This window comes from Lycorma delicatula, chromosome 9 (genome assembly GCF_047948215.1).
Source record: "Lycorma delicatula isolate Av1 chromosome 9, ASM4794821v1, whole genome shotgun sequence".
NCBI lineage: Eukaryota > Metazoa > Arthropoda > Insecta > Hemiptera > Fulgoridae > Lycorma > Lycorma delicatula.
In genome coordinates this window covers 71,400,887-71,428,365 of record NC_134463.1, presented here as the reverse complement: position 1 = coordinate 71,428,365, position 27,479 = coordinate 71,400,887, and the positions used below count along the sequence as shown (strand labels likewise).

The 27,479-nt window shown below is 29.5% G+C and overlaps 1 protein-coding gene and 1 long non-coding RNA gene across 2 annotated transcripts in view; one reads left to right on the top strand and one right to left on the bottom strand.

Moving 5' to 3' along the window:
* The first annotated feature begins 1,041 nt into the window (after positions 1–1,041).
* LOC142329833 (uncharacterized) lies at positions 1,042–27,227 on the top strand. Its single transcript, XR_012757598.1, has 4 exons — positions 1,042–1,316; positions 12,026–12,142; positions 19,798–20,167; positions 25,651–27,227. It is a non-coding gene; the product is annotated as an uncharacterized LOC142329833 (long non-coding RNA).
* Nemp (Nuclear envelope integral membrane protein) overlaps positions 7,345–27,479 on the bottom strand; it is a 42,039-nt gene continuing 21,904 nt past the window's right edge. Inside the window, exons 7-8 of the mRNA XM_075374693.1 lie at positions 20,558–20,722; positions 7,345–7,599 (exon numbers count right to left, since the gene is read on the bottom strand). Of these exons, the coding sequence (XP_075230808.1) occupies positions 7,476–7,599; positions 20,558–20,722 (289 nt within the window). The 3' untranslated portion in view covers positions 7,345–7,475. The remainder of the gene's footprint in view (positions 7,600–20,557; positions 20,723–27,479) is intronic.

The following is a 27,479-nucleotide window of genomic DNA, read 5'->3' as shown; positions in this document are numbered from 1 at the left end:
TATTACTAAATATAAAAAAATTCTAAGTTGATACTTGGCCTAGAACTTCGAAGCTCTCAGCTAGGAAACGAAATTAATTGAGAAAGAAATATAACAAAAAGCAGAAAATTATGTATAAAATTGAATTCAGTGTTTTAACGTGAAGACTGTGTTTGTTTCTTTCCTTCTTTCTTTGACTAACATAAAAGTTTGCTTACGTCAGCATAACCTAACAAGAGCAAAAATTAAAAAAAAGCAATTAAATTTTATTATAAAACATACTTTTAATTGTTTTAAAAGAAAATTATATTGTTTATATAATTCACCTGTACAATAAACGTTTTATTCAATTTTGAATAGAAAACTTTACTTATTTTATTTAAATCAGTTTTTTAACTAATCCCTATCGCTACACATCATTGAAAATAACTTTAGACCTATATTAAAACTACATTTCATTCTTTAAAGTACGTATACGTGTAAAACTAACTTATTAAAGAACAATAAATGTATGAAACAAACAATTTAATATCTAGTCATTCATAGACTGATATACATCAAGCTGAGATTGGGAATTACTTTTTTTTGGGTTAACCGCTAAATTTTACAGCGATAAAATATTTTTTTTAAAACAAAGTAAAATGATTAATTACAAAATACTGACTGGATTGTTTGGCTTGAAGCTCATCGTAATAAATGTCTGTAAAATAACTTGATTATCAATTAATTATGTTAAAACTTTCTAAAACTATAACACAATAATTATTACAACAGATCTATGCAAAAATTTGTAGCAAGCTCCTAAAAATTTTTGTATTATTTCTCGTGTTACCAACGTTTGGATCTAAATACTTCGTACGATCTAATTTTGATTTCTTGATAAAATAAGTTAGAAATGGACCTTACTCAGATAAAAATCTTTTATCGTAAAAAAAGTAACAAAAACTAACACACATGAATCGTATAAATGTTTTTTCAATGAATTTTTAAAGTAATTGTTCTCAGACGCTTGTTAGAAAAAAAGACTGGTTAAACCCTAACCTCTAACTTTAGACCCACAAAAGTAAAAATAATTGTTTTGAGTTGGTTACTGTAATGTGTCGCGATAGATCTAGAAAAGCAACACCTAGTTATTATAATTTACACGAATTACGAAAGTAGGATTATAAATTACAAGAATATCCGGGTTTTTTTTTCTTTTAACTATAAGTGTATTTAAAACTATCTGCCGTTTTAAGTGATATCCGTAAGGTTATTTTATCAACGCGAGGCATAATCAGTGACGAAAATTATAGCAAATTGTTTATCAAAATAGTGAATTCCTTATATTTTCGTTTGTAAGTGGTATAATTAAGCAATATTCAGAGCTGCATTTAATTAATTAAATTCTAGTATTTCCAAAGAAAATTTCATACCCATTTTCAGTTACTGAAACTGAACAGAATTATACGTTTTTGCTGGTAAATAGATAGTTTCGGTTTAAACTTTTTCGCTAATCAGCAAACGTTATGTTTAGAAATTAAGTTCGGTAATTACTTGCATGCCATTTCTGTTGTATTATAGTAATTATGGAGATTACTGTTTATAAAACTACCCTTTCCTTAATTTTGCTCTTAAGTATCTACTTTTTTGTTCCAAATAGTAGCTTTATAACTTTAAATTGAGGCACACTGGGTTGTATAAACCCACGTATGAATTATTATTTAGTTTTTTGAATAAATTGATTGAGTTAATTACAAGATGTGCTGTTTGAAAAATAGATCATAATCAAATACAAGAGGGCTATTTAAATATTTAATTTTTGCAAAATTACAATTGTTTTACTTGGCCTAATATAATTTTATTACAAAAAATTCAAGTTTTTTTAGTAGTTGAATTTTACTTCTATAGTCATATATTGCCCATGTCTAACATGATAGCCGTTTTGATGTAGTAGTTAGCATTAAAGTTGCTGAAAATAAATTTTTACATTTCATAGATTAGCATTATGTTAAGATAACACTTTGTATCAGCGTATTGATTTTTCATACACTATAAATTTTTATTTACCATTAAGAGAAAAAAACTGGCAGTCTGTAACTAATTTGTTTTCTTTGGCTTTGTTGCTATAAAAATTTTGGTGAAATTCATTGGTATATTACAAATTGGCAGATGCATAATTGAATCTATCATTGTCAAGTAACTGTCTTTTCTTCTTTATAACATTATGCAATGTATTTAATAACATAAACCTCTTCAGAGGGCTTTCTTTAGACTAAATTTTGAGAAGGGTTTTTTTAAGAGAATTTTACTGGACATGTATATTTTATGTAAAAATTATTCAAGTTTTTTAAAGTTTACTTAATTTGACCAATAAGTTTTAGACATTCTTTAGGAATTCAGGCATCTTGAAGCAACATAACATGCAAACATATTAAATACAATAGAAAATATATAAACCCAACACAGAGAAATTATATCGTCTGATGACATTAAAAAAGTTTTCTATCTACTTTTAAGAAAAATCTCTGCAATATCACCCAGGATGAAACTTAAGAAAATCTGTTTAGGACAAATTTACAATTTTATACCAGTATTTTGTCAATAAATTTTGTTACTAACATTATTAAGACTTTTGTACAATTTCAGTTAATATTGCCTACTTTTTTCATATTTTTTAGCTCAATATACATTAAAACATAAATGATAATTATCAAATTTGTGATTTTTACCGCTAATACAGGATTTCTCCAGAATTTTGTTATTAAAAAATGTTTTGAAGTTGACCTTTAATTTGGCTTCACTTATTGCAAATATAAGAAAACAAATTATTCAAAAAATGTTAAAGAAATAGAAATGCAAGTAGTAACTAGTCATTTTTAGCTTCAAAAAAATATAAAAGATTTAGTGAAAATAAATGTAATTTAAATGAAAAGATTATTAATTCATATTGTATAATATAATGTAATATAAACAATTTATTATTTTTATTAATCTAAAATGATATAATACTGATAAAATAAATTAATATTATTAAAAGAGATAGGATTATTAATTTAATCAGTTTTACAATAATCATTATTTTATCATGTACGAGGAAAGTGGTATAATCTCTTTTCAAAACTAATATTTGTTTAACATAGTATTATGTACTTTTGTTCTGCGAGCAGTCACAGGATTTATAATAACCATAAATAAATACACGTAAACTTTTGATGAAACTTGTTTTAAATCTTCAAAATATATTTTATATCATCTCAACATAAAATAAATGATGATCAATGAGTTGAATAAGAATATTTGTGCCCAACAACTCTATTTAATTTGTTAACTAGTACATACTAATGGTATATGTATTGTTAATCTCTGGTTGGCATATATATTGCTAATGGTGTAAGATTACTTTTCGCCCTAGCTAAGCTTTCTTTTCAAAATCAATCTCATTTTATTTTAAATTTCACTTTATTAATTCAGTTTCTTTGTAGAGCTCAACGTCTTATATTCAGAACAATGTGTACTGTTGATAGAATAAATAACCTTAATTGTTTTATCTCAAAATAATTTGAATAAATTTAGGCTTATTAAAATGAAATTTTTCATTAGGTCGACCAGCAAAGGTAAAGAAATATGCCAATGCATATTAGTTTCCTGTTCCTTTGGCACAGGATACAAAAGTGGGTTTTGTTCCTAAAAACTAAATGTTTTGTAAAATATTAAAAATTTGAGTACTGACAAGACTTGGAAGTTCAGAAAAATGTTTTCTTTATCCTGTTGATCGCCACAGTCTATTCCTCTCTCCATCATCCCCAAACAGTATGGCACCTTTGTAGGTTGACACATTCATTTTTCATTCCCCCATTCCTGGATAAATGTAATGGTAATTGGGTTCCACTAAATCCATCTGCAAGATAGGAAGGGCAGTGGCTCATCTGTAATCTTTCTTTCTGGGTACATTTTTTCAGAATTTGCATAAAGATCCAAATATGTCAGTAGGTAAATTTGGCCTTCTACTCTGCCTAGTAGCTATCTATATCCTACACATGAATTACCAGGATGATAATAAAACAAATTATGAAACTCTGCTTAAATACTTGATGGTTTTTTATCTTAATTGAAGAATAAGATTATTATAACATTTATTAAGCGGTAACATTATTAAATGTTTTTGTAGTTTAAGAATAAAAATAATAAGATGGTAAAACTGTAGGTAATATTCAGACATGCAGATTCAAACAAGTTGTGAAGATAAAAATACTATTAATTTAGATAAATTATTTTTTTTATGAATGATTAAGTTCCCTTCTACATGTATATGATTGATTACACATACTAAATGAGTAAAGGAACAAAGATGGCAAATTTACTTAGTATAAAATAGATCTTATATAAAGAAAAATTACTAGTGCATATGTTTTAACAAATGAAATGCACAAAATATAGGAACTAAACACTATACTAAATATAGGCATTTGTTGATTCTAAATCATTTTCAAGCTTGATTGTTAAAATTTATGTGCATTAATATTTTAAATTAAAAAATAACTTTTAACTGATCAGTTCTATTATTATTATCTTTATCTTAGGATCACTTTAGTCAGTCCATTATCAAAGTATGTTTGGACCTTGCAGTCCTCCCAGTACTTTTTCATATGTTCTGATCTTTGTGCCCTTTTTAGTGCTGAACTGTTTGTGTTGTGAGTGTTTATGTTCTTGATTTTCTTGTTTAATTTTATCTTATCTATGGTGTCTTCTGGTAAGGCCAATTTCCTTCAGTTCCTCTCTTATTTCTCTGATTCACCTGCATCCTGTCTTGGTGTACTAAATCATTTTAACAGAGGTATAATGATTTAGTACAAGATTTCTATTTTCTACAAAATGTATCTATATTACATATAAGAATTGTTCAATAATTAAAGAGGTAAATGGCAACAGCTAAAGAACTATTTAATAGATTAATTGAATTGTTTGACATTCAAGTTGACTTAAAAAATATCATTAAGGAAATTTTTCATGATTATTGCCTCTTTTGTTTATTTCAAAATGTCGACTCTGCTTGGAACGTGTATTATGGAAGAACATTGTACTGTGATAAGATTCTGATTTTCTGAAGGTGTAAAACTGGCCAAAATTCCCTCATGGCTGTTAAAATGGTATGATAAAGAGCATATTATTTATTCAAATTTTTGATCGAACAGTGTAAATAGAGTGGAATAATCGTTACTTATTTTCATCAAAGCAGAAGACCAGTGGAAATTTCTACTGGCACTTTGCAAAATTGCATTAATGATGTTATTCATAAAGACAGATGCATAAAATTACAAAGATTACTTAAATTTGTAGTGTGCGTACGTCAATGTCCATTCCATTATTCATGTTAATCTGAATTAAGTCAGTTGATTCAAACTCGCAAGAATACCTGAATTAACATTTGTGTGAAACTTAAATGACAGTTTTTAGGAGAAGGCAATGCTTTTACAAAACACAATAATTTGTAATTCAAACATTAGGGTATGGAATGGAAACATCTGACTTCCGTCTGTTCAGAAAAAAATTTTAAACTTATATCAGTTGTTAAAATAACGCTAACAGGGACTATGAAACTAGATATGTTGCAATTATTTGGAAGAACAATGTACAATCAATACAGATTACTATTGTGACATATAAAACCTGGTTCATACTGCTCAAAAGTTAAGTTGGGAGATGTTGCCACATCCACCTTAAAGTCCTCATCTTGCACCAGAAATTTTTTTTTTTGTTATGTCCTCAAAGAGTTATTTTATAACACCAAGTTTGACAACAATGAGCAGGTCAAGAAACACTCAAACACTTCCATATGAACTATTCTTTACTAGTGGAATAAGAAAGCTCACAGAAAGATGGAGCAATGAGTTAAATGTAGCAGGGGCTTTGTTGAAAAGTAATAATACCTTAGTTCATTGTCAATGAATAAATAATAGTTTTTGTATTATCATTTATATCATTTAATTATTGAACAATCTTCATGTAATATATCTGTATTACATACAATGTGTATCATGAAGTTCTCCTAGGACTTTCATAACCTATAACCCATGAGTGAGAATAATGGAAAAAGTTCATATAAATATATATCCTAAAATGCTTCATTTGAGAGTTACGGCTAGTGAAATGTTTCTCTCAGATTTCAGCTAACTTAGTGAAATGACCCCATACTGAAATTTTTAGGACGTTAAGAGGCCGACTTACTGACTTATGGTTTTTGACCAAAATAAAGTAGTCCCAAAATTGTATCTGCAATAGTTTTTGCAAAATCTGAGGTGAAAACCAAAAAATTGAAGTAAAAAGCTTTTTTTTTTATTTTTGACATACAATAGCTTTGATAAATAAATAGGTAATAAACATGTAAAACTTTTTAAAAAACTTGTAGAGACTAATTTTGAATGATGTAAGATAAGTTCAATAAAACAAAGGAGAGAAAAATTTTAATTTTATTTAACGAGCACTGCTGTACATTTTTTATTAAAATTTTTATGTTACAACTGCATGGCTGTATTTTTAATTTGATAGCTTAAAAATTATTTGAAAGCAGAGAAGGAAATATACATTTCCTCTTAAAAGCAATTGGAAAAAGGGAAATAATAATTTCCTTTTTTGTTTACATTATAATCATCAAGTGTTATTATTACTTTCTTTGTCTTATTATGAAGTAGAAATTTGTGATAGCAGACACTGTAGAAATATTAACTAGAGTCTGTAAAGGTCTGTTAATGACAGGACTCTCTAATGTTTCTTTACCTCATATGAATAGACTCACTATTTACTACAATTTTGGCCAACCATGTGCTAACTACATGAGATGCTTACATTCTGAAATCATCTAAAAATTGTGCATCTTTTCTGAAAGGGCATTAATTGTAGTTTATGCTAACAACTGAATGAGGTGAGCTAATAAATTTTTTTTGTTGTCCCATAGAGCTAAAACTGCTTCTCTTTAAATGCAATCTAAGTACTAAATTCCAAGATAGTCACAGTTTACCTTCAAACGGTACTTAATCATCACAGATAATTAAAACCAAGTGAACAATAATGCTAATAAAAAATTAAAGAAGTTCAAAGAGACAGAATGAATAAAATATTACAATATTTACTGGGATAATTTGTTGTTGCATTCAACTATAAAAAGAAGGGTGTTTCTAGATTCTGATATCATGATTAAGATATATAATTACATTTTAATCAGACAACACAGAATTATTTTAATTAAACATCCTGTTCTTTCTTATAAATTGTTTCTAGATACTGTTTGATAATGAACAACTACTTTAATTAAGTCTCCTTACTTTAATGAGTGTAACTTATGCAAGGTACAACAGTTTGATACATTAAAGGAATATTTCGACTAAATTAAAAGTACAACACACATTTTTAATCAATGAAACAAACAGGTAAAAAAGAGTCAAACAAGTATATACACACACACACACTAAAAAAAAGAAAGTGCTATTAAAAAAAACAATTCCAAGTCCTCATCTTTCTTAACCATCAGAATCATCAGTGAAATTATCATCATGTAAGATAAGCTGTTTATTAGTCTCTGTTTCAAATGCTAAAATTTCAGTATCATCTAAATGTGAACCACCTTGTATAAAATTTGCAAATCTGTAACAGAAAAAGAAAACGAAATAAATATTATTTACATCATTTTTCAACCACATTTTTAATAATCATATTCTAAATGTTTCAATTCATCAATTCTCTCTGATTTATTCACATTTTAGTACAAATGATATGTCACTAACACATTTCTTTTTGAGATCTAGATCTATTTATAAAAATTGTAAATTAATTTGAAAAGAGTTCTTGCATGTGTTTTTGCTATTTTATATTTTAATCGCTTATTTTTATTTTGTTAAAAGTAAAACTTTTTTATGTCTAGTACATGATTTTCTTTGACCTTAATATTTAATTATTTTGACAACTACAGGCTGTTGTCCAACTAAAGATTCCATCCTTTTATAAGATATGAAGTTTTAATCACTGTGAATAATTGACTGGGGGTTCAAATTCAGAGCAATCCAGATGAAAGACAAACATGCTATCTCTCTCTGCCACAGCCAGAGAAGTCAGTGGCATATTAGTTTCTGTGCCAACTTTTTTTTAATCATATTTATGCTCCTGCATGTTTTTTTCCCCAGTTTTTTAAATTACTTTACTTTTTACCATATTTATTACAGATTTAATTTAAATAATTTTGTTAGAGAAAGCAGGACGATTAATTTATTAACTTTTCAATATTACACTGATGGATTTTCTACTTAATTCTTAATACCAAAGGGATTGAAAACTGAAAAAGCTACTCTAAAATTAATTTTATGTTAATGACTCTATAAATAAATGAATTAGAAGTAGTGATTGTGAGTTTGATTTCCTAAAACTTTTGATTAATACATGCTTATTACGCATGCTTCTGATCACAAGATGTTTACGTATGTTACACATTTCAATCAAACTGACTATCTCAGCTTATAGAAAGACAATTATTAAAGCCTTAGATGAGCATAATGAAAACTAGAATGTGAAGTAGACCATACTCTAATGTGTAATCTGAGAAAGCGTACATGTAAAATGTTTTAATCTGTTTAAGGGTAGCTTCCTCCTCTATGAATCATGAGACCTTGCTGTTGGTGAGGGGGCTTGAGTGCTCAGGGATACAGAGTAGCTGGACCGAAGGTGCAACCATATCGGAGAGGTATCTGTTGAGAGCCAGACTAAGGAATGATTCCTGAAAGAGGGCAGCAGCTCTTTCAGTAGTTGTTAGGGGCGTGAGTCACAATGACTTAAACGGCCGTATCAACATCACTCAGTCCTCTGAGTACTGCGCAGCTGAAAGCAATGGAAAACTACAGCTGCTTTTTTCCAAGAAAATGTGGCTCTCTGCATTTTCACATATCAATAATGGAGGCGCCTTCCTTGGTAAAATATTCCGGAGGTAAAATAGTCCCCCGTTCGGATCTCCGGGTGGGGACTACTAAGGAAGGGGTCACCAGAAAATTAAAAAATAACATTCTACGAGTCGGAGCGTGGAATGTTAGAAGCTTAAAAAAGGTTGGTAGGCTAGAAAATTTAAAAAGGGAAATGGATAGGGTGAATGTGGATATAGTAGGAATTAGTGAGGTTCGGTGGGAAGAGGAAGGCGACTTTTGGTCAGGTGATTTTAGAGTAATTAACTCAGCGTCAAATAATGGGCAGGCAGGAGTAGGTTTCGTGATGAACAAGAAGATAGGGAGGAGAGTGGAGTATTTCAAAATGCATAGCGATAGAATCATTGTAATAAGGATAAAATCAAAACCTAAACCGACAACGATTGTTAACGTTTATATGCCTACAAGCGCCCATGATGATGATGAGGTAGAGTGTGTATACGAAGAGATTGATGAAGCAATTAAACACGTAAAAGGAGATGAAAATTTAATAATAGTTGGAGATTGGAATGCAAGCATTGGAAAAGGCAAGGAAGGAAATATAGTGGGTGAATACGGGCTGGGCAAAAGGAATGAAAGAGGGGACCGACTTATAGAGTTTTGCACGAAGTATAATTTAATAATTGCCAACACCCAATTTAAAAATCATAATAGAAGAATATACACTTGGAAAAAGCCAGGCGATACTGCAAGGTATCATATAGATTATATCATGGTTAAGCAAAGATTTAAAAATCAACTCGTTGACTGCAAAACTTACCCTGGAGCAGACATTGATAGCAACCATAATTTGGTGATAATGAAATGTAGATTGGGGTTTAAAAACCTGAAGAAAAGTTGTCAGATGAATCGGTGGAATTTAGAGAAGCTTGAGGAAGAGGAGGTAAAGAAGATTTTCGAGGAGGACATCGCAAGAGGTCTGAGTAAAAAAGATAAGGTAGAAAATGTAGAAGAAGAATGGGAGAATGTTAAAAAGGAAATTCTTAAATCAGCAGAAGCAAACTTAGGCGGAATAAAGAGAACTGGTAGAAAACCTTGGGTTTCAGACGATATATTGCAGCTGATGGATGAACGTAGAAAATATAAGAATGCTAATGATGAAGAAAGTAAAAGGAACTATCGGCAATTAAGAAATGCTATAAATAGGAAGTGCAAACTGGCGAAAGAAGAGTGGATTAAAGAAAAGTGTTCAGAAGTGGAAAGAGAAATGAACATTGGTAAAATAGACGGAGCATACAGGAAAGTTAAGGAAAATTTTGGGGTACATAAATTAAAATCTAATAATGTGTTAAACAAAGATGGTACACCAATATATAATACGAAAGGTAAAGTCGATAGATGGGTGGAATATATTGAAGAGTTATACGGTGGAAATGAATTAGAAAATGGTGTTATAGAGGAAGAAGAGGAAGTTGAGGAGGATGAAATGGGAGAAACAATACTGAGATCTGAATTTAAGAGAGCATTAAAAGATTTAAATGGCACAAAGGCTCCTGGAATAGACGGAATACCTGTAGAATTACTGCGCAGTGCAGGTGAGGAAGCGATTGATAGATTATACAAACTGGTGTGTAATATTTATGAAAAAGGGGAATTTCCGTCAGACTTCAAAAAAAGTGTTATAGTTATGATACCAAAGAAAGCAGGGGCAGAAAAATGTGAAGAATATAGAACAATTAGTTAAACTAGTCATGCATCAAAAATCTTAACTAGAATTTTATACAGAAGAATTGAGAGGAGAGTGGAAGAAGTGTTAGGAGAAGACCAATTTGGTTTCAGGAAAAGTATAGGGACAAGGGAAGCAATTTTAGGCCTCAGATTAATAGTAGAAGAAAGATTAAAGAAAAACAAACCAACATACTTGGCGTTTATAGATCTAGAAAAGGCTTTCGATAACATAGATTGGAATAAAATGTTCAGCATTTTAAAAAAATTAGGGTTCAAATACAGAGATAGAAGAACAATTGCTAACATGTACAGGAACCAAACAGCAACAATAACAATTGAAGAACATAAGAAAGAAGCCCTAATAAGAAAGGGAGTCCGACAAGGATGTTCCCTATCTCCGTTACTTTTTAATCATTACATGGAACTAGCAGTTAATGATGTTAAAGAACAATTTAGATTCGGAGTAACAGTACAAGGTGAAAAGATAAAGATGCTACGATTTGCTGATGATATAGTAATTCTAGCCGAGAGTAAAAAGGATTTAGAAGAAACAATGAACGGCATAGATGAAGTCCTACGCAAGAACTATTGCATGAAAATAAACAAGAACAAAACAAAAGTAATGAAATGTAGTAGAAATAACAAAGATGGACCACTGAATGTGAAAATAGGAGGAGAAAAGATTATGGAGGTAGAAGAATTTTGTTATTTGGGAAGTAAAATTACTAAAGATGGACGAAGCAGGAGCGATATAAAATGCCGAATAGCACAAGCTAAACGGGCCTTCAGTAAGAAATATAATTTCTTTACATCAAAAATGAATTTAAATGTCAGGAAAAGATTTTTGAAAGTGTATGTTTGGAGTGTCGCTTTATATGGAAGTGAAACTTGGACAATCGGAGTATCTGAGAAGAAAAGATTAGAAGCTTTTGAAATGTGGTGCTATAGGAGAATGTTAAAAATCAGATGGGTGGATAAAGTGACAAATGAAGAGGTATTGCGGCAAATAGATGAAGAAAGAAGCATTTGGAAAAATATAGTTAAAAGAAGAGACAGACTTATAGGCCACATACTAAGGCATACTGGAATAGTCGCTTTAATATTGGAAGGACAGGTAGAAGGGAAAAATTGTGTAGGCAGGCCACGCTTGGAGTATGTAAAACAAATTGTTAGGGATGTAGGATGTAGAGGGTATACTGAAATGAAACGACTAGCACTAGATAGGGAATCTTGGAGAGCTGCATCAAACCAGTCAAATGACTGAAGACAAAAAAAAAAAAAAGGGTAGCTTGCTGTACATTTTTGATTAATATTTTTATATTAGAACTGTTATTTTTAATTTAACAGATATAATTTGACAACAAAAGAAAATATATTTCCTCTATTTCCACATTTATGTATGTTACTATTATTACTTTCTTTGTTTTATTATGAAGGTCTCTGATGGCAAACGCTGTAGAAATATTAACTATCTTGTTCTGATTATGAGATCGATTGCTTTTGATAGTGAAGAACTTTGGTTGAAAAAAAATAGCATTTACAAAATTAGGCTGGTAAGTAGGACTGCATATTCAGTTGGGGTGGTAATTTTAAATTGATCCTGCTTGGTTATGATGGTAGTAATTTGGGGATTTCTGAAAATGTTGATTTACCACATGAACAATGAAATACTAACTACTCATTGTACAAATAGATGTACTTAAATAATTTTTTTAAATCTGAATGTAATGAACTACATTTTAAATACATACATGGTTTACAAAATCTTTAATATTTTACTTTCAAATTAAATGAGAGATTATTTAATTTTAAACATCAAAGTAATGTTCAGGTGAATAGCAACCAATGTAGTAGAGCCGAAGTAAATGTGTAAATCAATTAAAGGATAAAACAAACCAAGTGTGTATCACAGGAAGCATTTTTAAATAAGGGGAACATCCACAAGCGCATTAATTTGGTTATAATAATAAAAAACTATAGTCTGAAGTATTAAAATAAACCTAATTCTGTGAAGTAAATAATTTGATTTTTGTATTTCAATAAAAATTAATAGGCCTAACTTCACCCGATGTAAATCAGCCATTAAGACTCAATTATGCAACTGCTGATCAGGAAACAAGTACCACGTTGCTCCACAAGAAGCCCCTCCCTGGATAATAAAGGATGACTACAGGTTCTGACATTCTGAACTAGCAAGATTTAATCTACTCTTATGGAATCAAAAGAAGGGATCATAAGGTGTAAGGAAAAGGAGTGCTGGTGAGTAAGGATAATCAACTTGAGAAACTGCTATTTCTACAAACTGCCAACATGAGACACTTCAACAACAAGAAAGCGCATTATCCGATCCTCTCCAACAGGTTTTGATCCAACGTCCACAATTCTGTGGGATATCAGGGAATTTTATCCAGTTAGAAGATAGCACATTACTTTTTTGGCATTAATTATATATGTTGCAATAAAAATTACCTTTTCATCCAGAATTTTAAGAGCTACTGAAGGACTGTTAAGGATTCTTAAAGGAATATCCTTGATTTCCTGGAATTGTGTAGCCAGTGTTATGCTATATGTGATCACATGAACTACATGATCATCACTGATAGGTTATCGAATCAGCAATAATATATCATTAGAAATAACAATCATACAATAACAATCATGCGTTAAGCAAGTACATCATAAAATGTTGGTATCCTTAAAATATTGGATACCAATATTTTAAGGATACCAACGTAAAAAAAAATACTAATTTATATAATTCACATTAATTGAACTACAATGAAACATTGATCATAGTAAAGAAACAGAAAAACTAACTTACTTTAAGCAATTTCAATATATACACAATTATTTCTATGGTTTACTTCTAGTATATTAAATAACTAAAAGGAATGTGTTGTGGCCATTACTGTGTTTTATGATTTACTTTCATTTTAATTAAGCTATGGAGGTTCACTCAAGAAATGTAATGTCTCATTACTAAAGAGAATGATCATTATTTAAACCAAGAATAATTCTGCTTATTCAAAATTTAGAGCCATATTTATGTAAAGATAGCACAGATTGCTATCATTACATAAAGATTAATATTATTAGATATAGTACATCATAACTTATACAACTTCATTCAAATGTTTTTAATATCATGTCAAACACTTGCAAAGAAATACAGTATTGGTAAACAATATCATTTGATTACAAACAACTGTAAATATAAAAGGCTATTAAATTACACTTTGTAATGATTATTAAAAAGTTTGTTTATATGAAAATGTATAATTTTCAAACAATTTCAAGGTAACAATAATTTTCGACTTTTTCAAGGTATACTAATTGAATCGAAAAAAATGTATTTTTTTGAAAAAATAATGTTCTCTGTTAAATGACCACATTAATCACATTGCTGTTAAAATAGCGTATGGTATTACAGTAGGTATCATAATATTACAGAGAGGGATGACAAGAAAAATGAATAAATTTTTTCATAAAGACATATTTATTCTCATCATTGCTTCTGCAATTATTTTTCAAAAATATCTATGCTATATAGTAAAACAAAATAATGAATCATACAGTACCAGAGCAAATCTGATTAACATTAACACAGAATATATAAAATTCATTTATTAAATAAAACATTCTATGCTGAAAGATTAAAATAGGTTCATTGACACCAAAGTAACAATTATACTCGAAACTAAGCATTCAATGTTTACAGAGCTATTTACATTGTAATTACACACTAAAAAACAGAATAATTGTAAGTTTCATTATATGATTAAACACTTACATAAAATTACTATCATGTTATATAATACCCGGTAATCAAGAAATTAACAGAAGAAATTTGTATGTGTGCACAACCTAGTTTTCAAAGAACAAATTTACTTTTTCTTTCAAATACCTCTAATCTTAATTCTGAATAATATCTGCATTAATTACAAAAATTCAACTTCAAACTAACCTTAAAGCAGACTGAAATTATAGAATTGTCAAAATTCTTAGAGTTATTATAATACTTTCAGTGCGGATATGACTGTACCATCTATAGTTCAATTACATTATTCTGTTTGTCATATTATTTAGAGGTATGTGAATTGTGTTACTAAGGAATCCTAAATCCTATTATATAAAAATGGATAATATCCCAAGATATTGTAAAGATGTGTGCCTCTGTATGTAGAAGGCTTAAAGTAAGCGGTGGGGTTATTTGTTTCACATGGCAGTCCCTCTAGATTCTAGACAGATAAACTACCACTTTCCACATTTTTAACTTTGTTTTCTTTCTGGATTGAGTTATGCAACTTTTGATGAGCAATGTGTGCTGATGATGTGAGATCTCTGTAATTGGTACGTTCTTGGTGAATAAATAATTTTAGGGGGCTCTGAAAGTATCAAATGAAACACAAAAGTGGCAGAAGTGCCTACAGTGAAATGCTGGGTCTCCTAATTCTTTCAATTATAATTTATAATTACACATCAGTCTGTGAAATACTCAATAATAAGTTGTTTTAAAACTTAATATAGATCAAATAATAAAGTTATTTTCAGAAAAATTCTTAAGCTAAAACACCAGGAAACCTTCCAGAAAATCTGGAAAATTTCACAGCAATGGAGTCCAGTTGCATTTTCTTGTAAACTATAGTTAAAAAATAAGAACAAAAGTCATATGTTAACAAAATTAAAATAATATACCTGGTTCAACACATAAATACATAAAAAAAATTTATTATATTTAGTTCATCAATATAAGGAAGGTCAACTCAGAATCATATATTACAAAAAATTAATAAAGAAACAATGAAATGGTTTTTCACGAGATTAAATATCACAGCTTGTTGGCCTAATTAATCTTCAACAAGGCTTTCATTATATCTGTCAATAAAAAATAATAAATAAAAAATCAATAAAGTGATACATTTATCTACATCTAAACTTTTAGATATAAAGTATGATAAAACTAAAAACTTTTGTGTAACTCACTGGTTGTTGAGAGTCAGCACCATGATCTGACAGGTTATTTTTTGACAGCTGATATATCAAATTGGAAAACTGGGTTCACATCCAAGCAAAATTAAGTTAAACTTTAATTAACTTAATGCCTCATAACCAATGTACTTTAGTCATTCAGATTAAATTACTGGTATTGTCATCAAACTAAATTGATTTGAGATTACTCAAAACCCACCATGAAATGGTTATGAACTTCACTACGGCAGTATTCACATAGACATAGTATTCACAAAATTATGTATTTTATGAAATCATTTAATTCATAAAAACCATTAAATTACGAAAATGAAGGTTTATTTGCATGTATCAGGCTGTTCAAAAAACAACCAAATGTTTTTAATTATGTGCCAACAGAGATATTTAGTGACGTGCAGTTGGCAGCATTGTGTTCCGCATAACTTCTTCTGTAACTATAAGTTCTTGGATTGTTGATATCTCACTTAGTTTTCATATTATTGTTGAGTGCAACAAGTATTAGTAGCGATTTTTGTAATTGATAATATGAATTTTAAGATTCATATTATTCCTCTGTACTGTTAAATTATATTTAAATTCTATTAAATAAATTACATAGTACAGAATATTGAGATAAGACATATCTTACCTTAATTAAAAAATTAAAGTAAGATATATGTCTAATCTCAATATCCTGTAGTTTGTGTTTTAATAGAATCTATATATATATACATACATACACGAGGATCGATCCAGAAATAAGGTTCCCAAAGAGCTCCAGCTTCACAGGAAGATGCAAGATGAAATCCGGCCACACCGCTGTGCGTGGCTGTTCCTCCACTCTTGATTCTGCCCAACTGCGCCGCTCAGTCTTGGCTCAGCAGCTGTCCGAGATGGAGGTTCCACTTGTTGATCCCACCAAGTACGAGATTCATTCCGTAATTCGCTTTTTGCACACCAAAGTGACTCCACCTGTGGATATTCATTTTCAGTTGATAGAGGTGTATGGCGACAAGTGTATATCCGCTCAACACGTCCGAAAGTGGTGCAGGGAGTTTAGTGCTGATCAGAAGGAAATCCACAATGAAGTGGAAGACCATCAGTTTCGGAGGCGGCTATCGAGATGGTCCAACGCGAAGTGCTTCAAAACAGGAGGATCACAGTCCATGAACTTGTTGCTCAGATTCCTGGGAGTTCTTACGGTACAGTGGAAAGAACTTTGACTGAAAAATTGGTGTATCACAAGTGTTGTGCTCGATGGGTACCGCGGCTATTGACATCAGAACACAAGGAGAAACGCCTTGACTGAGCTCACCAGTTTCTTCAAAAGTGTCAAGAAGATAAGGAAGGACTCCACTGTTACGGGAGACGAAACATGGGTGTTTCATTTCACTCCTGAAACAAAACAAAAATCCAAACAAACTCCTTCAGCTGGCAAAGTCATGGCCAGTGTTTTTTGGAATCGTAAGGGGATACTGCTGATTTCATGGAACCTGGGACAACAATCAACTCAGACAGTTATTGTGCAACACTAAGAAAACTCAGGCGAGCTATCCAGAACCACCAGTGAGGATGACTGACAGCCGGTGTAACGCTGCTTCACAACAATGCCCGACCTCACATCTTCCGTCAAACCCACAAACTTTTGACACACTTTGGGTGGACTGTCATGCCCCACCCACCTTACAGTCTGGACCTCGCGCCTAGTGATTATCACTTGTTCCCCAAGTTAAAGTAACACTTGAGTGGCCAATGCTTCCGGAGCGACAATGAAGTCAAAGAAGAGGTGAAACGCTTCCTCAACAGGTTGGCGGCGGAGTTCTACAACATTGGAACAGAAATTGGAGCACCATCTACAAAAATGCGTAGAAAAAGATGGCGATTATGTAGAAAAATAAAGCAAAGTTTCTTCTTTCCAACGATGTAAATTTCTATGAGAATAAAAAATATTGTCTATTTGTAAAATTTATGGGAACCTTATTTCTGGATCTACCCTAGTATATATATATATATATATATATATAGGTGTTAGTCCGTACAAAAATAAACATTTTTTCAGGAGAAATATTTTGTATTTCAATATGATTTTCTTTCAAGTCTTCAGTTAGAATAACTAAAGACTTGAATACTTAGTCCAATGATGGTCAAATTTTTCAATCCCATCCTTATAGAATGATTTATCTAGGTCTTCAAAATAGGCAGATGTTTTGGAAATAGTTCCATCATTTTGTGCAAATCTCTTTCCAGCAAGCCATTTCTTTATATTTGGAAAACAGATATTAGTCCAAAGGTATTAAGACTGAAGGGATACAGAAAAATTTTATAACATAATTCAAACAATTTGGCTGACACAATCGCAGAAGAATGAACTTCTTGGTGAAAAAGAATCTTCCTTTTGCTGCCATTTTTTATTTTGTCATTTAGATATCCAGTAAATATTTGCAATATTATCTAGTTATCATTTTGCTCTTTCTAGGAAGTCAATGAAAATTATTCCCCAAGCAACTCAAAAGAAAATTAATGGACATCATGGAATGGGTTTTGTCTTACTTTGGAGCAAGTTCCTTTACTGCAACCCACTATTTTGACTACTGCTTGGTAGTAAAGTATTCGAGCTTAATTAACTATTATGAAATGGGGAAAAAATTCCTCTTTATTATTTGAAACAGCCTCAAACCATTTTTAAAAATATTTATTTGTTCATGTTTTTAATCAGTTGTGAGCAAGTGTACCTGTCGGACAATTATTGGATATGTAAATATTCATTTAAAATACAATCCATCTGTTCATTTGAGTTGCCTATTGTCTTAGCAATCTCATGTGCTCTCTATTTTCTAACCTTTATCACAATATCATAAATCTGCAGTTGTTATCTCAACAGACAGTCCAGAATCTACAATTAATTCTATTTGTTTAGAGTATATGGATGTGTTCTTAATAACTTTTAAATAAAGGAATGTTCATTTACAAACAAATTATTAGCTATTTAATTGTTTATCCTAGGTAATATCATGTTAGCAATAAATTGTTACCTATGTACAACTGAACAGTTCAAAAGAATTAAAAGATTCATTGAAAGTGATAAAAATGATGGAAGCTGTTAGATGCAGAAAAGAATTCATATCAATTTCTGATTTTTGCAGCTTAAAAAAAGCTAATGGTGGGGCAATATCCAAGTAAAAAACTAAATTCTATAAACTTTGTATATAGAAAAAGTAGTCATAAAAATAAATATTTTAAATAGTCAGATGTAAATACAACAAAAGATACCAAATACATTAAATAGTGTGAGATAAGTGCAAGTATAACAATTTAAGATCAAATAAAAATATCCCAGAAAGATTGAAGGATATTATGATGTGTTCTTAAATGAAGAATATTCTGAAGAAACATTCCTGAAAATTAATGAACAATTCTGTAATACAATGTTTCAGAGGTAGAAGAAACATTCAAAATGAAAAATAAAAAAGCTGCAGGTTTTAATGAAATTCTAGTTAAGATTGAATGAAAATGTATAACATCGATGGTTGTAGCAAATTATTTTAAAAAATTTAGACAAAATACATAACCATAAGTATGGGTTAATGGTCTCTTACCTTAGAAAACAAATGACTGTATTAATTACAGGGATGTAAAACTAATATCCCACACCTTAACAATTTAGGAGATTATTGCGTAAAAGATAACCAGGTATAATATACTATTTTATTAAATCATTAAATATTTTTATAAATGAAAATCAGCGCTATATATAGTGTGGAAAATGTAACAAAAAAATACAGAGACCATATAAAAAAATTGGTGGTTAGTGTTTTAAAGAACTGAAAAACTTGTTTTTGAGAAAGTACTTAGGCTATTAATCAGCAGTTGTGGTAATTTTACTTCACATTTAGTTCTGTAACGATAAATCAGATACATAAAAATAGAACTACATTATTTACATTTTAAGGATACATAAATACAGAAAATAACTGTTAAGTAAGTAAGACTGAAAGAAACGTCTGGCTAGACAAGATCACAGTTTGGGGCTGAAGAACATGTATGTCAGCTTGAAGTATAGGAATAGTTTTTAACTTAAATGTGAGTAACACAACAAAAGAATCTAATATCTTATCAGAGTATGGTGAACAGTATACAGTATAATGAATATACTACATGCAAATGACACAAAGCATAATGGGCTTACTAAAACTTTAATTGTATGTTCTACAAATTTTCTAATGTAAATCTTTATTCTTAGGTGAATCAGCTAGAAGAAAGTATAATTCAAATACCTAGGATTTATGATACTAAGTAGCAGATAACTTGAAAATTTATACAAAATAGGATTTCTGAGTGAATTGTACAACTCTTCAAAGGTTCTCTGATAAATAGATTTCTTCAACGTTACATCATATAAAAGAAGATTGTCAGACGAGACAAAATTCTATAATTGTGTAGGATAATTTAAGTGAAAGATGAGAATAGACGATATGGTAGTGAAATAAAAATCCAAAGCACCGAGCAGTTCAAGGCGATCTCACAAAGTGATTTCTCCAAAGCGTTTAACAGCCTCTACTGGCGCTGCAATGAGTGTATAACTAGAGAAGGATTCTATGTAGAGGGCTGATGCGAGTCAATTTGTTTATTTTAAATTTGTATTTTTATTTAATTTAGTTCGGGAACTTTTCAGACATACTTAGTGTGCAAAAATGAGTGAAAATCAATTAATATGGTTTGGGCACTACGTAACATTAATGTGATCACAGAAAAAGCAAGTACTGCTGCACACAGAAAAATATCTTCACACATGAAATGGTAGAGGGTTGTGCAAAGTAATATTAGTGATATTATAAATTCAAGGTCAACCAAGAATAAAAAAAAGTTGACATATAAGAAATAGGAGGGCTGCCCCAAATAGGTATGAGAAATACATATTTCTAAATATTTAATAACATGAAACCTTATCAAACATTTTCTAAGCGTAATGAAACTATAATATTTTTTAAACTATTTATTACCTGATGGGATCTTTCAATTGAGTGACTGTTTGCCACTGATTACAATTAGGACTAGAACAAAATGCTCTCAGTTCTTCTAAAGCTTTGGCAGTCTCTTTAACACCTTGTTCATAATATTCATCTTCTGTCAATAACCGTGGTTTTGGTTTAACAATGTAGGTTTTACTGTAAAACATTAAAAAAAATTTCATCACTTTAAATTGTTAAATATAAGAGCTTTTGTAACGCGTTTTACAATTAAAATTAAATTACTTACTCATTAACTATGAATTAAATTTAATTCACATTACCAGGTTATCATAAAAAAAAACCATGAAAGTAAAAAGAAATTTATAAATTGAAAACTTTCATTTCAGGAGAATGAATACAAAACAGGATGAAGATACTAGTTTTCATGAACACTGTTTGAAAGAAAGAAATAATACACAGTGAACTTAATACTTTTTGATTACTACAACATTATACAAACTTTTAAAAAGATAATACCTACAGCTTTCCAGGACTTCATCTGATGAAAACATATTTAAATTACATTAAACATATTCCATTATACCATCACCCATCTTGTCTTTTGTTGATTTCCTAATTTTGCACTGGCCATGCCCATGATATTAATTAAAACTTTAAACTTTGGTAATGCCAACCAAACAAATTATATAATAGAATGTTTTTAAAGAAAATGTACTTCAAGACATTTTTATTCATCTTTGTGACATCCTCTAGCGCTGCTGTTTTCACTCACATCAACTGATGTGAAACAAACAAACACCTTGCTTTTGATCATCTTCATTATTCATCCAGTTTCACTAACTTTATTTTAGTTTATAGTCAAACTGAATTTCCCTCCCAGAAATAAATCTGACGCTCAAAATTTTGTCTTAACTCATTTTCGGTTTCTGCCACTAGGAAAATGTTATCAGTGAATCTTAACAATTTTATTCTGTTTACTTGAATGGCAACTCTACGCTCAAATTTGCCCATAAATTCCTGTATAACTTCTTACATGTACAAGTTAAAAATCAGTGGGGAAAAGGCCTTGTCTCACTTCTTTCTAAATCATAGCTTGCCTTTCTTCACCTTCCAATATTATCACAATGATTCTTGTACATTATAAAATTCTTTTCATAATTTCAGTCAAATGTAAAAAGACATGTTTCTTCATTCTATAAAATTAAATACTACGGATGGCTTTATTCCTTCAAAGCTGGTTAGTTTCTAAGATCAGAGTGAGGAACAGAGTGGGTCCTATCTCATAACTTATGTTCTTCCTAAAACCAAGTTGGGTCTTCACCTTCCACCATAAATTCTATTCACCTATAACAAAAGCTCTACATATAATTCAAGTTATACATTATACAATTCAACTGGATTTAAATGTGAACAATGTACTCGTTTCTATAAACTGTAAGGAATATGTAAAAATAAAGTATTATGATACATAAATGAAAATAAAACATAAAGGATTAGACTTTTAATGATACAAAAGGAGCAAATACGATCTCAGTAACGCAAGATTAAAATATTAAAATATTCAATCTCCTAACAAAACAAATTTCTATTATAGATCACTTACCTTTGAATCTAAGAGATGAGTATGAAATCACAAAAAAAAAGTAAATATCTGAATGGATGAAAACAGTTGATACCTAAAACCATTAATGCACTTTTTATTACAATAAAATAAAAATTAATTCTATTTAGAGTTAAAATAATGCAATTAAACTTTCTAAAAAAAAAAAAAAATGAACAAGGGGATGAGAATATACTGAGAAGCTATTTTATGAAAAGAGTTGGACTTATTAAAATAATTTTTTTGGAAAACTCCACCATTAAAAAATTTAATTAAAAAAGTTTTAACTACTTAGAGTTTCAACCTACTGACAAAATCCAATTATTATTTTCATGAAACTTAGTTTTTTTTTTAATGCCACTATGTAATTTCAACTAATTCACTTTTTTCATTTCTTCCATATCTCCATTATTTCCAGGTGTTTTTCTTTTCTTTCTCCTGTCCACTTCTGTGTTCCTGTGTTACTTCTTCCAGTGTTTCTGTTTTCCTGGAAATTTGTGATGCTTTGAATTTCTTTCTAAGTAAAGAAACTCTTTTTTTAATGCCTTCTTGTGTTAGATTTCAGTTCTTTCATGTCTCTTTCAGTTTCTTTGATCAGTTATTATTGGATTTTAGATCTTTAAAGTGAATAAATAACCTGTATGACAGCATGCTAGGCTCATTCTTTATAAGACCACAGAAGGTTTTCTTTTTCTGATTAAATGAGATATTTTCTCTATGTTCAAGTATGGTTCATTAATGTGTTTTTGGCATTTTTTCTTTATTTTATGGGCCCTTTAATATAAAAATACTATTTTATTTTAAACTATTACTTTTATCTCTTTTAACAAAGTAATATTACACTAAAAATAAACACACATGAATATACACCAGATTGTAAAGTAAGTACTCACTGTGCATGGCTATACTGTTAAATTAATCAGCATTTCTGAAAGTTTATTTCCCACCCTTCCTGAATGATTATCACTCATAAAAGATTTATGAAAAAATTACTCTAGAATTTATGAAGTACTTAAAAGTTTCATAACAATACTTTAATTTTTGATGGGTAGTATTTGATCCTGAGATGAATAAGTGTTGAAAAATTCTAGCAGTGAAGTGAACAAGTGCTATAAATAAATTGCTGAAATCTCTTTTTGGGTGGTATTTTCACACGTATAATACTTATAACATTCTAAGGATTTGATATAGCTCATCTTTATACAAAAAATGTTTTCCAGTAACTGCTTTTCCAACTTTCACTAATTCATACTTTGGAAATAGAGAGTGCTTGTTTAGTATGTTAATGTGTTTATTGATCAGCTATTATCAACAATTCAGTCATATCTGTATTAGTTGCTGTGGATAACTTAACAGATGTGCTAAAATAATTCCACAGAGTGAGGTTTAAGCAGTAATTTTTTTTTAACAGCCAAAAAAATGATCTGTTGATGAAATTCACAAACAAATTTGCAATGTAATATTTATGGGCCAAATGTTATACATGAAGGTAATGTAATGTAATGTAATGTTTGAAAAGTGTGTTGTTCAGACCAGTGACCATGAAGAACATACAATTGTCCATCAATGAAAACGTTCAGTGATTTACAAAATTTTAACAGAAAAACTGGATAAGAGAAAATTATGTGCCAGATAGGTGCCAAAAATATTGACAAATGGACGCAACAAAAATGTCTTGCTGCAGCTCAAAAATTTTGGCAGGGCTATAAAAATTAAGTACTGCTTAACCATATAAAGACTGGTCATGAGATTTGGATATATTACACTAATATTAAAAAAAAAGCAATCAATAGAGTGAGTCATCATCCCTGAGGCCCAAGAGTTTGTTTAAGCAAGGATGTTAAAACTTTAAACTCACCACTTGTTTGGAACAACAAAAATATGTAGCTTGTTAAATTTCTTCATTGGGACTGCAAATTGTAATATTTATTGTGAAACTCTTATGTGCTCTTCAGAATAAAAGATGGGGGAAGTTACCCAATCATATTCTATTTCTGCATGATAATGCTTGAAACACATACACACATAATAAAAACAGTTCAAAAATTACAGTGATTTTACTGGGAAACCTTTGAAAATCCACTGCACAGTTCTTGCCTCACACCTAGCAATTATTATTATATTTTTCTCTATTTAAAATAATGATTTCATTGTGAAGGTTTGAAAATTATGTGAAATTAAAAAAAAAGTAATTAATTGGTTTAAATCACTAGTTATTTTAAAACGTTTTGAAGAACGGTTAATAAAGCTTGAAGAATGATATGAAAAATGCTTTGCAATAAATGTTGATTTTGAAAAATAATACATCAAAATCTATTTTAATGAAAGTCTTTTCTAGGTCACTTTACATCAAAATAGCCCTTACTTTAAAAAAATATGCCTTTTACAGTCTTAAATAGAGAAGGGATCAGAGAAAAATTTCTACACAAAATCATTTTTGGGTATTTTGAGTTTCCCTTTGTAAAAGGTTTTATGTAAAAAAATATTATAAAAAAAATCCTGTTTTTTTATTTTTTTATTAGTAGATATTAGCATTTAAACTAAACAATCTCTTTAAAACTACATGTGTAGTAAATTGTATAAAAAAAATCCACTGAATCCAGGAATGTCAACAAAGGTAAAAATTCAAAATGTAACATTAAATATTTTCTGTTATGCAGAGATAAGCACAGATTTATAAGAAACATCTGTTTTCCTGAAATTAAACACTTTTGTAAAATGCAAATTTTAGTTCTTTAATAATCTATACTCTAATATAAAGAGGAAGAAAGTTCGGGATAAACAAAAAGAACTCTATCAATGCCATGTTCTTCGCAAGCACAGACTTTAATGAAGTGAATTAATGAACTGTGAACAAGGTTTGAACTGAATGATTCGAATGAATAATATGACAAAAGTAATAGAATTAAATTTACATTAAATAAAATAATATATATCTATACTCTATACTATTATATAAAGAGGAAGATGATTTATTTTTGTTCGGTTAGTTTAAAAACTACTCGATCAATAGAAATCAAATTTTTACCCATGTTTCTTGGAATAACTGAGAAGGTTTATGGATATATTTCATCTCGAAAAACTTCTAAAATAAATATATGTATGTAATAGCAGAGATTTGCCAGTTGAAACACAAACTTTAATGAACTGTGAGTATCCACCACTGTATGAGCTGAGTTTGAACTAAATGATTATGAATAACTAAAAACCAATTTCTAGATTTTTTTAAAATTCTAAGTTTCAAGGGTTAAAATGTATTTTTCACTTTTTTTTTGAAACCCCTGTTATATTTTTAAATTCTAACAAATGAAGAAATTAACTTGATTTTTCGCAGGTGTAATCTTCATGTCAATAAACCAATTTCTAGATTTTTGAAATTCGATCTTGAAAGTGTATGAAGAAAGGTAAAAAAATGTTTGAACAATGATTGTAAATTCTCCCAAGACCAACTATAGTAAATGAAATATTCAGTATATTTGGGCTTACAAGTACTCTTTAGATAATATTTAACAACTATTTTCAGGTTTTTTAAGGGCTGCGAAGGTATACGGCACTGTGGCCCAACCAACACAACCACTGTCACCATTACTGCATGTGTGACTGACTGAGCCTGCCTCTGGTTACTTGACTAAAAAATATAAAATAAAAAGATTAAATGCTGCAGGAAATCCAAGTAACCATACAATGTGGGTGAAGCTACGACAGGAAGCTAGTTTTAATAAAATGTGAAAGGATAAAAGCAGTATTAATTTTCTGCAGTTGAATCAAGTAACAGTTTTTATTTAATTTAAATAATTTAAAAGATTTCTAATAAAGAACGATTTGTAAAGTTGAAAATACAAACAACCACATTTTATTATATAAAAATAGAATGTTAGCAGAAAATGAGATTAGACAGGATGAACTTATTGAAAATTTAATAATCTGTTTTAAGACAATTTATTTTTTTATTTGATATGTTACTCAAAATTAAATTTACAACATAAATACAATCATAAACTTTACTAAAGTGATAAGTTTTCTATTAAATCACTGAATGTAAACAATACTTCGATAAAATTTTAGTCAAAAAAATTAATATAAAACCTTTATGAATAAAACTAATGTACAAACCAGTAATACAGCTAAAATAAATATATACAATAAATGAAACCTGAATTAAAATCAAAATGTTGCACAAATCACTTTCTTATGAAGGTTGTTCAGTTAAAAATAACTACTGATCCATTCAACAAAAACAAACTAACTTCACATGTTGCAAAGTAAACAGTTTCACCACCAGATTGACTTTGATCACCCTCCAAACAGACAATATACATAATAAATATAATGAAGGATGAAGCCTGACTGAAGAATCAGTTGATGCCATTAAAAAAAAAAAAATGCCATCATGTCTTAATACTGCTATTAAAATATTAATTAAAAATAAATATTTAATTTATTCATACATAATATAATTTACTTAAGTTATGTGGCTACTTTAAAACTGTTAATAAAACCAAAAGTAAGTTATTTTAAATTATAATGAGATGAGAGTCCTCACAGTACACTCATCAGAATAAGCAACAGTTTCTAAAATGGCAGTGTACAATTAACTGTACAGTCAGGTTGATTTTTTAATGAAAATACATCTTTTTTTTTTAACCACCATTTTTTTATTACTAGAAAATATGGTTCTTTTAGGAAGATTTAAGACTTAAAAAAGAAATCAACGAAGATGCATATGTTACACTGAGGAGGATATAATTAATCATCCAGAACAAAATGAGTAATTATTGTGCAAATTTGGTCAGAAATTCTTTCACAGTCTGATTAATTTAATCTGCCATTTTTGATTATAACAAGGAAGAACATAAAAAGCAAATGGATTAAAAAAACAAACAGTTCTGTAATGGTTGAATGAATCAGTAACTTGAAGTATTTTTATTTTAGAAAAATTATGCTAATTTCTTGTGATATGAAATTCTTTAATGTAAGTTAATGACAATTGCATTAAAAACTAAATTTTAATAGAAAATAAACATAAAAATACAATTTCTTCAGAAACAATAATTTAATTAATTTTGATAAACTGTTTCTCTTTCCTGAATGACCTCATATAACAAGCATGCAAAGACATAATGAAGCAAAGTAATTAAATCATGCTTTATTTGTTTTGTTAAAAAAGTATTTTATATATATATATATATATATATCATGATATATTTTTACATGACAAAAACACACTAAATAAAAAAAAACCAATGCTATCAAAACAAGTGACGTAACTAAGTGCAAGATCAACAAATAACAACCCCCATAAAAAACATGTTAAAATTAAAAAGAAAAAAGCAATTAAAATAGTGATTTACT